The 12,438-nt window shown below is 41.3% G+C and overlaps 1 protein-coding gene across 1 annotated transcript in view; it reads left to right on the forward strand.

Moving 5' to 3' along the window:
• Window positions 1-1,259: 1,259 nt before the first annotated feature.
• myo15aa (myosin XVAa) overlaps window positions 1,260-12,438 on the forward strand; it is a 39,561-nt gene continuing 28,382 nt past the window's right edge. The window contains exons 1-15 of the mRNA XM_077618550.1: window positions 1,260-3,595; window positions 4,877-4,958; window positions 5,166-6,620; window positions 7,117-7,199; window positions 7,373-7,436; window positions 7,537-7,646; window positions 7,726-7,800; window positions 8,415-8,505; window positions 9,588-9,691; window positions 9,778-9,841; window positions 9,914-10,027; window positions 10,119-10,280; window positions 10,654-10,767; window positions 11,438-11,496; window positions 12,273-12,396. Coding sequence (XP_077474676.1) covers window positions 1,260-3,595; window positions 4,877-4,958; window positions 5,166-6,620; window positions 7,117-7,199; window positions 7,373-7,436; window positions 7,537-7,646; window positions 7,726-7,800; window positions 8,415-8,505; window positions 9,588-9,691; window positions 9,778-9,841; window positions 9,914-10,027; window positions 10,119-10,280; window positions 10,654-10,767; window positions 11,438-11,496; window positions 12,273-12,396 — 5,037 coding nt within the window. The remainder of the gene's footprint in view (window positions 3,596-4,876; window positions 4,959-5,165; window positions 6,621-7,116; window positions 7,200-7,372; window positions 7,437-7,536; window positions 7,647-7,725; window positions 7,801-8,414; window positions 8,506-9,587; window positions 9,692-9,777; window positions 9,842-9,913; window positions 10,028-10,118; window positions 10,281-10,653; window positions 10,768-11,437; window positions 11,497-12,272; window positions 12,397-12,438) is intronic.

Below are 12,438 nucleotides of genomic sequence, written 5' to 3' on the forward strand. Positions count from 1 at the left end.
TACAGTATTTGAAGTATTTACACTGTTTTTATATATAGATTATATTTATATGTTAACACATTACAGTCTTTTCATATGCTTATAGCTGTAATATTTAATAAATACACTTCTTGATAATTGTACTAGTGTACGTACTTTTATTTCTGTATAGGTACAAACACGTAGTATGGTAGTAATAATAGGGGTGATCCTACTTTGCGGTTTTTCGATTATCGTGCCGATGTCTGGTCTACATTATCTGTGATATTCGAGGGATTACTGTAGTCATAAACGAGTTGAAGCCCCGCACCCCTGCATAGTGTGTAACACCAAAGAAAATTGTTTATGTAAAGAAGAGACAATGAGCAACAAGGTGTTCCCAGTCAATGTCTGCCACTGGGACTACAGGTGTTTGTGTTTTGACTCTGTGTGGCTTCGCCTCTCAGACACAGTTTAGCAACAGCTCAGCCAACCTGCATTATTCATACACAAAAGAGTCCACAGATACGGTTACCCTGAGACAGTATAGTTGTTACATTAAGGTGCCCTTTGCAACAGGGGACACACGCACCACTCACCTAGGATGAAATTGCTGTGACCAGAGAATTACTAGGATCAGCAGGTGGTCACAAAGCTCAGACTGCGGGTGTGTGAACACATAAAACGGATAAGGAATGCACACTCAAGGGCTGGAATGCACTCCAAGATTTGCCATCAGTTCCCTTTGCTGAGGGAACATCTGATGAAGATTGCATAGGAATCAATATGAAAATGAACTGCTGGACTCATCGGATGCGATAACAATGGGAGTTGCACAAAGGACTACGCTCACCCTGTTACAGTGTGTTTTATTCTCTGTGTGACCCAGCAAATTTCATTCTATGTCTTCCAAGGACCAGGATCATTTGTTTTTTTTTTGAATGCTATATTTGGATGATTCAGGGAACAGCAGGCAAGAAAATTCTATAACTGGCAAAAGTAACATTGTTTTCTAACATTACTTTGATAAATAATGTAGAATGTATATGTCTTGTGTTAGCGAAGAAATCCCTCAGATTATTTTAAGTACTTTTTGCTAAGGCTTGACAACAATTGAGGAAACAAGCACTCATGGAAAACAAAAGTACATTTTTGGATTACAGACTGAATGACAGTGTTTCTTTTTGTCCAAGCATTCAAACATGATCTTATCAAGGAAAAGGAGAAATTGTAAGAAGAGTCTGTTTTGACACCAATCAGTTTGATCACACTGCGGCTACTTGTGAGTACTAGCTGAAATCATGCCATCCAAGAAAGCGGATGCAAAATCAGTTGCCAAGAAAGGCAAGGCGCAGGAGACAAAGAAGGGAGTAAAGGACACAAAAAAGACAGGAAAGGATGAGAAGAAAGGTGCAAAGAAAGTGGAGGAGTTAAAAAAGGGAAAGGAGAAGGATGGTGGAAACAAAGAAAAGGGGAAAAAGCCTGTCAGTGAGTCAGAGGAGGAATCTGAGGAAGAGGAAGAGAAGATGAGGAGTGAAGAAAACAGTGATGAGAGTGAAGAAGTGGTTGCTAAAGTGAAGCCTCCGATTGACATAGATAAAGGTAAAGCAGTTGTAAAAAATGCCATTAAAGTGAGAGCTGTGAAGGGTTCCCACCCTACCCCAAGTGATTCACCTTCAGTGGATGATGACGATGAGGAGCCAGACAACGGAAAGCCTCAAGTGAAGAAAGGGATGGATGCCATTAACCTGAAAAATATGAGTGATGTCCAAATCAAGGGCGCCTCCAAAGTAATGATGGGTTTCACTGCGGATGGACAGAAGAAAAACAGTGTTGCAGGAAAACTGCAGAAGACAACTGACGCTAAGAGTCACCTTAGAGGGGCTTCTAAAATTATCAGCGGTCTCACAGGAAAGACCTCTCCATTTAGTTTCCCTAGCAAGCAAAAACAGCCAGAAAAACCCAAACCAACAAGAAGCCTCAAGAGCACATCCACTCTTTTCATACCTCTTTCAAAAAAAACAGAGAAGCCCCCTGCTTTGGCTAAACCTCTTCTTAGCAACACCAAACTTTTGAATGGACTTTTGCCTAAATGTACATCTGGGGATCAAAGCCCAGGCCCGTCGGGTTTCAAACTTTTGAAAGGACTAGGGCCAAAAGGCATCTCTGGGGAGGATTTGCCTGGTCCATCAGATTCTAAATTAGCCGATTCAAAAGACACCGATACAAGCAATTCCACTTCTCCTCCTCCCAAAAAGACAGTAAACCTATCGAGGTTAGGAGGCACGGGGAATATGGCTGCTGAGGCAAAGGGATTGGGAGCAAAGTTCAAAGGCATGTTTGGCAAAAAGAAAGTAGGATTAAGGTTTAACACAAAAGGATGGATGTTAGCGAGGATAGCTGCTGCAACCAACTGGTTGATAGGGGGGTTACCAAGTTCCAAGGGTCGAGGTCGACTGGGGGCATGGGCGAAGCGTCAAGGACGAAAACGACTTTCATTTGCAAAGGGAAACACTTCAGGCAGATCGCCACATAGATACCACCATGCCTCTGATTATGATGATGAATCTGGATCAGAGGAGGATTACCACAATGGGCAGCCAGAGAACTTTGAATATTATGATGATGATGAATGGGAAAACGAATATGGATATTATGATGAAGATGGATATTTTTATCCAGAGGATGAGTTTTATGATGATAGTGATGTAGATTATTGCATTTACCCATATGATGAATATGAAGATAATGGTAATGAAGAGGTTGAGTACTACTATGGTGATGATGGAAAGCTCTATGCTCTTGTGCAAGACCCATATAGTTACTCTGGCAATGCCAGGGAGGCTATCTACAATCCATATGAGCCTGAGATATTTTCAGATTCTTACTTGGATCATGTGAATTATGACTATGCCATCTCACCTGAGTATGGTATGGTGGGTGGTAGATATGCTGCTTTCCCAGGTTTACCAGTATATCAAGAGTCAATGCAGGGATATTTAGATGTTGCTGGAGTTAATATCCCTTACCAGCAACCATACTATGTTGATGCTGGGATGGCTGCAACAGATACAGAACATCTTTATAGACGGGAACAAAACCCTTTGTCTTATTCTAATCTTGAGCAGTTCAAGGTCCCTAGGCCTCAGGTTAGACTTTTTGGAAAAGAAAGACTGGAGGTCGAAACCCTGCCACCACCACAAATCAGTCCGACCCCTATGTTTTCATCTCCGTTCCCTGGTTTTGACCCAAGAAATCATAATAAGCAGACCGTTCCTACTTACATCGCCGCAAAGCCCCACTTCCGAACTGTTGGTATTCATCAACAACCCCCCATCATGCCCTTTTCTGCGACAACTGAGATTTCTCAACATGAGCACAGACAGCTAACTCAACCTACTCACCATCCTCAGGTCACTTCCCCTCATTACTTTTCAGAATTTACTTTGCCTCAGTTTCCAAGTCAGGTGAATACAACCCCATACCTTGAAGACCAACCAATATTTCATATGGAAGCAATGCCACCAACAGCCCATCATGGAGAAACAGAGAATATGCCAATGACATATCGCCCACCGTACACCCCGCTGGGCTCATCAAAACCAATGCATGGAATCAACGCCTATCCATTTGAGAGGTCAGGAATTTCACCAGATCATATGGCTTTTCAACCACAAATCGAGCTGAATCAATCTCCCACTCACTTACACAGAAGAGACTTTACACAGCAACCCTCAGCGGTAAACCAAAGGCCAGCTTTCTCACAGAGAGTACCAAACAATTATGATTCTCCACACTTCTATGCGAATGGAGTGTCAGTTACAGCGCATCCGCCTGTAACACCTGTGAGGGACAGCATTGGGCTTCAAAGGGCTCAGCCCCGACACCCTTTTCCAAGACCTATGACATCGCCAAGAGGATCTATAAGAAAGCAAGAACGTCATCGCCCTAGGTCAACACTTTCTTTCAGACAACAACCCCATTCAAATGTTTCATCTTCCAGAGTGCAGAGTAGCCAAAGAAGAGCCCAAGTGCGTAGATTACCGTCTCCTCCTCTAACACCTTCAGCAAGGGAGGCATCCCCTGAACGTACACCGTCTCCGCATCAAAATGTTCAATCTACCACCAGCTACTGTCCTCCCTCTCCTTCTCAGTCTCATAATACAAGTCCCCCTCTCTACAGTCACTCCTCTACTCATAAGCTTGGAGATATACCAGGACGTCATGTAACGGGGTCTGCAAAACCCTCTTCACAAAACTCCTCCCCAAGAGCACGAAGAAGGCGTGGACCCCCTGTTACGCAACATGTAGCTCCATTCAGGTCCTCTGTCCGCAGCGGCCGAGGCTCTCCGTCTGGACACATGAAGGGTGTCGTTGAAGGTCCTATGTTAAAAAGGATAGGTTCTCAGCCAAGGGATTCAGAACCACGAGCAAGCTTCCAAAGACCTATTGGTAGGGGACAGCCATTAGTCCGTATGCCCAGAAACCAGTCCTCTCCTTCTTTAAGACAATCATCCAGAGCACCACCTCCTTTAAGGCCTGTGGTGTCTCGGCCGCCTTCTTTGAAACACAGTGGCTCATTTTCACCTCAAACGTTAGTGAATGGGGTCAATAATAGACTCCAATCACCCCATCCTTTTCAGGACCCTGCTTCCCTACCCTTTCATAACATCCATGGATTTTATCCGCACTCCACCCTTCCCCGTACCCCTATGAGTCCTCAGAATTTTGGGCCAACCACTTTTAAACCTCAGGTACCTTATTCGATACCAACACCTGTTACTCCCTCAGACTCTGGGAGCGTGAACCCAGTTATTGAGCCGAGCACGTTCTCGTTTCCCCAAAATTCATCCCAATACCTTAACTGTATGCACAACCCATTTCCTAATCAACTTCCATTGTCATTACCTGCCACTAGCCACATACCTCAAACACAGCAGGAATTTTACCCTGAATCATCTGGTGGTGAGATAGTGGGGGAAGTCGAGAATGGCCAACAAGTGAGTCAAAATGTTCCTTTGAATCAAAATGAATCTCTGACACAAGACTCCCACCTTCATAGTACCCCCTCCATGTCACCCCTACAACTCAATGCCAAACTGGATAAAAGTTTTCTGCCACACACACACGCATCAACTTCATTTCCACCAAACTTTTCCTCTGCTTTGAAAAATTCAAGGGTAAAATCTTTGACTTCACCTCTTCAGGTACGGTCCTCTCCCATGGTTCATCCATCTCCTTCTCACCAGACTGTCAGAGGTAATTCTTCCCTTCTCTCTGGACTTCAGACTTCACAAATCCAAAAGTCCATGTTTAAATTACCCGTTGAAACATTTACGTTGTCCCAAAACCCTGTTGAAACTCAATTCACCATTGTTGATGGAATTGATGGAATTGGTGGTGCAAATCACTCCTCCCCTCTTCTCGCCAATGCACTGCAGGACCCAATTCTTCACCAGGGTTCCTATCAATTGCCCGATGGCACTATTATGGACCTAGATAAACCTCAATCATCTTCTGCACAATCTATTTCATCTCCTATGTTGTCTTCTGCTTTACGTAATCCCAATTTGCAGGAAGGAATATATCACCTACCGAGTAGCATGCTGGGAACCAGTTCAGAGCCCAAATCTCCAACCATCTCTGCATCACCAATGCTTTCTAACGTGTTGCGTAATCCTAAGGTTATCAAACCTACTTACAAACTGCCTGAAGGTACCTCCGTTTTGAGAAATCAGCCATCATCTGTTCGAACTTCTTCTATGCTCTGTTCTGCATCTGTAAACGCAAATGTTCAAAATAACTTCCATGGACTGTCAAACAGCTCAATAAAAGTTCAGCCAAGGGAAGCAAGACAAAGCCATGAAAGTAAAACCCAAATGCTACCTGGTGGAGGAAAAAAATCTAATTCTATCAAATCTCAGTCTCCGCTTCAAGAAGCATCATCAGATGAAATTCAAGCATCAACATCAACACCAACTAAGCCTGTCCTTTCAGGGACCTTGCTTAACTCCAGCGTCCGCGGTGCCCCTTACAGTCTCCCCAAACCATCACTACTGGGACCAACCTGTCCCACAGTAGCGCCTTCTTTTGACCTTTCCAGTGCTCTTCGTCACCAAAACATCAGTCGACCTACGTATCGATTACCGCTTAACACTTTGAATGTCCAACACCAGTCTTCCTCAACATCTAAAACAGTTGACCTGTCTAGCGCTTTGTCAAAAAGCTCTAACATTCGCAAAGCAAATTTCAATAAATCTGACAGCAATATCATGCCTCAAGTAGGTACCCTTCGATCCCCGGAGGTCTCCTCATTAGAGCCCAATGATCCAGTCCAGAACCCAGTCATTCAGGGGGCTTCCTATCGTCTCCCCTCCACATGTGCTGTTGTCTCACCTCATGTCCAGGATACTGTTCCTGAAAAGCACTGGGCTCACGATACCGGAGTAGAGGTTCAGGGCCTGCAGCAAAATGTGGATTTATGGAGTACAGAGATTGTCTTACCTCAAGAGACAGATCAAAACCTCAATGAGTGGTCCATGTGTGGAGATGAGAAGATTACAGACCACTACCACTTGGTCGCTAAGAAAAACAAGGCGGTTAAACCAGGGGTGTGTAATCTCAGCAGGGAAGGGGAACCTCAGGGCCCATGGTTTGACAAGGTAAATATTCTTGACTGCTCATATACTTAAAATATATATACTATATGTGTATGTTTAAGGGCGGCCCAGTGGCACGAGTGGTTCAAATCCAGGTCATGACTACCTGTGTGGAGTTTGCATGTTCTCCCTGGGCCTGCGTGGGTTTCCTCCGGGTACTCCGGTTTCCCCCCACATTCCAAAAACATGCATGGTAGGCTGATTGGACACTCTAAATTGACCCTAGGTATGGGTGTGAGTGTACATGGTTGTCTGTCTCCTTGTGCCCTGCGATCGGCTGGTCACTAGTTCAGGGTGTCCCTCGCCTCTGGCCCGGAGACAGCTGGGATTGGCTCTAGCACCCCCCACAACCCTAATGAGGATGAGGCGGTTCAGAAAATGAGATGAGATGAGGGGTGTATGTTTAAGATCTTTAAGAACAAAATATGTGATGAAAAAAGACAATCTACGGGAGCATTATGAAAGCCTGACTTACTCCACTCTATGATTGTTTTTTTAGATGTACTCAATCAGAAGCCTGTCCACAGTTTCTCAACGAGAACAACGGGAGGAAGATGGCGTGGAAGACATGACACAGCTAGAGTAATAATGTCATATAAATAACTCAAAATTCCTTTGACTACCTAATGCCTAGACAATCCCAAACACACTCAAATTGAGCATCAAACCAATGAAATAGTTCAAGAAAAAATGGCTTGTTTTTGGAAAATACATATGATTCAAAATAATCTTATCGTCTTGTTGTTTCCCACTAGGGAGATGCATGATGATGCTGTTCTCCATAATCTAAAAACAAGGTTTGAACGGAACCTTATTTATGTAAGTTTCTTATATTGCATAATAGCACACTCTCTCAGAGATTTATATAACACTGTATTATTCATAATCACATTTGTCCTTTTCCCCCCGTACATGTCAGACCTATATAGGTAGTATTCTGGTTTCTGTGAACCCTTATAAGATGTACAACATCTACGGAACGGACATGGTGCTGCAGTACACGGGTCACGCACTGGGCGAGAACCCTCCGTACGTTATGGAGTAGATTCACAAGAGGTTATGAATCAATCAATGAAATATAAGTTACTGACACATCATTCTTCCTCAGACATTTGTTTGGAATAGCAAATGCTGCTTATTCCAAAATGATGGATGCCAAACATAATCAAGTCATTATTATCAGGTAAGTGACTGACTGTACTAATATCACAAATGGATTTTTGAATGGCACTTTATATCCATTGATTGGATGAGCATAACAAGGACTGTACCAGCACAATTAGATCTGTATCCACTAAATATTTATATATGCCTCATTTAACTCACTGGATGCCAGATGCCCAATCCATTTTAACTGGGAGGGGAAAAATGACCCTTTGTTCATCCACTTCTTCGCAGTCAAAATGGATTGGATATCTAGCTGCGTAATTAGCACTGAAACATGAACGTTCACAACCTGCCCTACTGGTTTGAATTAGGTGGACGTCAATAATGGCATTGAGTTAAATGCTATTTAAAATAAAAAAAATAAAAATAAAAACTTCCATCCAGTGTATATTTCATTTTTTATTCATTAATATTTCATTAATTTAGTTTTTTAGACAGTATCTTTTTGCATACATTTATTTATAATCATATAAAATAGTATTTGCTGATACTATTTAGGTTATTTCTTTTAAATGACCAAAAGTAGTCACTTCCACTATTATTGATTAAAGATCTTGTGTGTCAACTTTAAATAGCTGTCCACTTTATTGACCACTGTCACCGGAAGGATTAATTTGTATTTTTTTCCAGTGGGGAGAGCGGCTCTGGGAAAACTGAGGCGACCAAACTTGTCCTTCGCTACCTTGTGGCTTTACATCACACATGTAATCTTGCTCAGCAGGTATGTATAAAACGGATTGTCACGTCCTAACGTGAATAACGATTAATGTTCTTGTGTGTATGTTTTCTTTTTTTTAACCTGGGCACAGATTAAGGTAGTATACCCAGCATGCTTTGCATGTATTATCAAACCTTTCTTCTCATATTCCTTTACCATTAGCTACAGTTGCTGTGTTTTGCTGTGGTTTGAGATCATACATTGACAGAGATGTCATTGGATTGGATTGGATTGGATTGGATAACTGTGCTTAAACATCAACGTACATATTTACAAGTGGTGTAACATTATGTTGATGTGGACATAGCATCTATCCAAAATGTAAAACATTGATCAAGATTGGCATCGTTTATAAATGCCATTTAGTTTTAGACTTTGCAATAGCAGCAGATATCGTGTCGGTCTCTGACAACTTGATATCTTATTGTATCATCATGAATAATAAAGAAATGAACCCATTTCATGGGTGGCCCGGCGATTTGAGTGGTTAGCCCATCGGCCTCTGTGTGGGACCTGGGTTCAAATCCAGGTCGGTCCACCTGTGTGGAGTTTGCATGTTCTCCCCAGGCCTGCGTGGGTTTCCTCCGGGTACTCCAGTTTCCTCTCACATTCCAAATATATGCATGGTAGGCTGACTGGACACTCTAAATTGCCCCAAGGTATGGGTGTGAGTGCGAATGGTTGTCCTTCTGCTTGTGCCCTGCGATCGGCTGGCCACTGATAGATGGTCTCCCCCGCCTCTGGCCCCCCCTGTGACCCTAGTGAGGATAAAACGGTTCAGAAAGTGAATGAACCATTTCATGCAAAAACTTTCTTTTTTTCATATTTTTTTCCATTGAACTCATTGGCCATCATTAACAGCGCTAGATGTCTAATCCATTTAGACTAGAGGGGATAAATGAATTAACGTTTATAATAATTGCTAATTTTTAAGTTTAAAAAAAAAATGTCCAAGAATAGTCACTTGCCCACTGTCATGACCACTGTCTCTGAAAGGGTTAAACAATGATGACACAATCCTGAAGCTTAATATCTATATCCTCCAGTTGAAAGAAGTAAAAATGCTCTTTTTAAATGACTGATAGATACTTGAGGCTTCTCCCCTGCTGGAGTCGTTTGGAAATGCCAAAACTGTGCGGAATAATAACTCTAGTCGCTTTGGGAAATACATGGAGATCTTTATGGAGGAGTGAGTATGACGCAATTGGAAACATTGTTGGTTTTGCGCCCTGTTGCTCTCCTTTTATATTCTTTTTTGTTTTGTTTTTTGTTTAGTGGTGTGATCAATGGTGCCATAACTTCTCAGTATCTTCTGGAAAAGTCTCGCATCGTCTTTCAGGTGATGTACGCAGACTGTTAATCAGGTGGCCTGTTGAAATTATGTTGAAGGAAATTAATGTTTGCTCTTCAGGCCAAAGATGAGAGGAACTATCATATCTTTTATGAAATGCTGGCTGGTCTTTCCTCTCAGCAAAAGCAGACTTTGTATCTTCAAGAGGCTGAGACCTACTTTTACCTCAACCAGGTAGAGGAATCTTTGCTGCAGCTTTTTAAGAGCTTGACAATTCACACAAGAGATATCGTTGTGTCATTATATGCTCTTGACTCCAACCCAGGGAGGGGATTGTGTGATTAAAGGAAAGGATGATATTAAGGACTTCCAGCGTCTACTTGGTGCCATGGAAATCCTACACTTTACTGCTGATGACCAATCAGCGATTTTTAGAGTTTTGTCTTCCATACTGCACTTGGGCAACGTCTACTTTGAGAAATACCAGGTCAAGGTTGAATAGGCATTTTCATACAACTGGACTGTTTGAATTCTTATTTATGATTCTAAATACAACAGAAAAAGACATTCACTGGCAAAAATCAAACAATATTTTTGTTATTGTACTTTGTCTATAACTTAAATACACTGACAACTGCTTTCAGTTCCAGTGAAATGTGATTGGTTAAACAAACAGTACCACTCAATTATCTTGTGGTAATAAAAAATAAATAAAATAAAATCAGACTTAGGCTTGTCATCATCATTGACTAGACAAAAGCCTAATTGTCATCATATCCAGCTGCGTATGACGAAATTGAAATGATTAATGATAATCAAGGCATGGACAAACAGAATGTCTCTCTTTTTTTGTATTTCAGACTGATGGCCAGGAGTTGGCGACAGTGGTGAGCACTCAGGAGATCAGAGTGGTAGCAGAACTGTTGCAGATTTCTCCCGAAGCCCTACAGAAAGCCATCACTTACAAAGTCATGGTCAGTATAAGATTTGAATGGATCTATTTTTTATTGCCACCATCATTGTTTTGAAAATGGACTGTCTAATCCAATAATGCAGTAAAAATGCATTGTATTGAGATATTATTGGACCTTTATATCTCAAAGTCGCCATTTGAAAATATCTGAAAAGTCGTCACGATGCCTTTGCATCCCTCTTACTATATATAATCATGGTTTTATCAATCTACAACACATTTTACCACCTCAATGTATTTGAGTCAAACTTTCTTATTTATTAATTCATTCAACCAAACTTCTTGCTTCTTGAAACTTAATTACTACTGTGTACCTCAGCATTGTTGCATGTTGACTACTACTTGCTGATTATGTGACTACAGATCAGATCCTGTAAATTGATCAATCATGGGTGCTACTACTACTACTGTTACAACTACTACTACTTAGTATTAACAGGCAGTATTAACTTTGGAGTTTTAGCCAGATATTACTTTGGATGCAGTACTTTACTTTCAAGTGTTTTATGTAATTTACAGATACCTTATTTTCCTTCTAATGATGGATATTTCCATGACATGTGCAGATTTTACTCAAACTGAGCACTCCTCTTCTTCGTACTGTATATGTGTATGTACCTTGTTGATGAAACATATTTGCATAAATGATTCAAACTCTTTTGTCTTGACAGGAGACAATGAGAGACAAGATTTACACCCCTCTGACTGTGGACAGTGCTGTAGATGCCAGGTTTTACATACCCATACATCCACCATGCTTTGCTTCTACAGTTCTAATTGCCAATCACCAATGTTTCCTCTAAGCTGCGCGCATGCGCAATTGCGCACTTCTCTCGTCTTCTCTGCGCACAACAAATAATATGGAGCGCACCAAATAAAATCCCAATTTTTTTTAATGTATTTTAGCTGTGAGGCCGATGCGCGAACACTCATCCGCCGGGCCGCCCATTCATAGATATTAATCATTACATTTTATTATTACTAAATCATTTCTGTGTACATATAGTGAGCAATGATGATGTTGCTCACACTAGTACTCAGTGTGCTCAGGGAGGTTGTCTTTCTGCCCAGACAAACAAAAAAATAGAGGGAACATTGCCAATCACCCGAACGTAAATAGCCAAAAATACGAGTAATGAGGCTTTTTTATTTCTCAATTATAACTCTATGTATTGGATAACTTTAGTCATCCCGCATTCGGGAAATTTCGTTGTCACAGTAGCGTGAGGGTGCAGGAATAGGAAAGGCATTTAGACATAAATAGATAGGTAATAAGTAAGTTAATAAATAAATACATGAATAAATATATAAATAAATAAGCGTGTTGCTTAGCACATATATACATACATACATAACATACATATACATACATAATATAGTGTATAACTACAAACTCAAATATTCATGTAGGCACAAAAAGACGCATCTTCTGTCTTATAAGTTGTCCAACATCACTTATATTTCTATATATTTTTACCTCACTCATGACTTAACTTTTTTCTCTAGAGATGCTGTTGCCAAGATCTTGTACTCGCTGCTTTTTCATTGGTTAACAGAGAGGGTCAACACTCTTGTGTATCCTCACCAAAACACTCTCTCCGTTTCCATATTGGACATTTATGGATTTGAGGTTAAGTAGCATACTAGTCTTCTTGTGTGACCTCTTGTGTAT

This window comes from Stigmatopora argus, chromosome 14 (genome assembly GCF_051989625.1).
Source record: "Stigmatopora argus isolate UIUO_Sarg chromosome 14, RoL_Sarg_1.0, whole genome shotgun sequence".
NCBI lineage: Eukaryota > Metazoa > Chordata > Actinopteri > Syngnathiformes > Syngnathidae > Stigmatopora > Stigmatopora argus.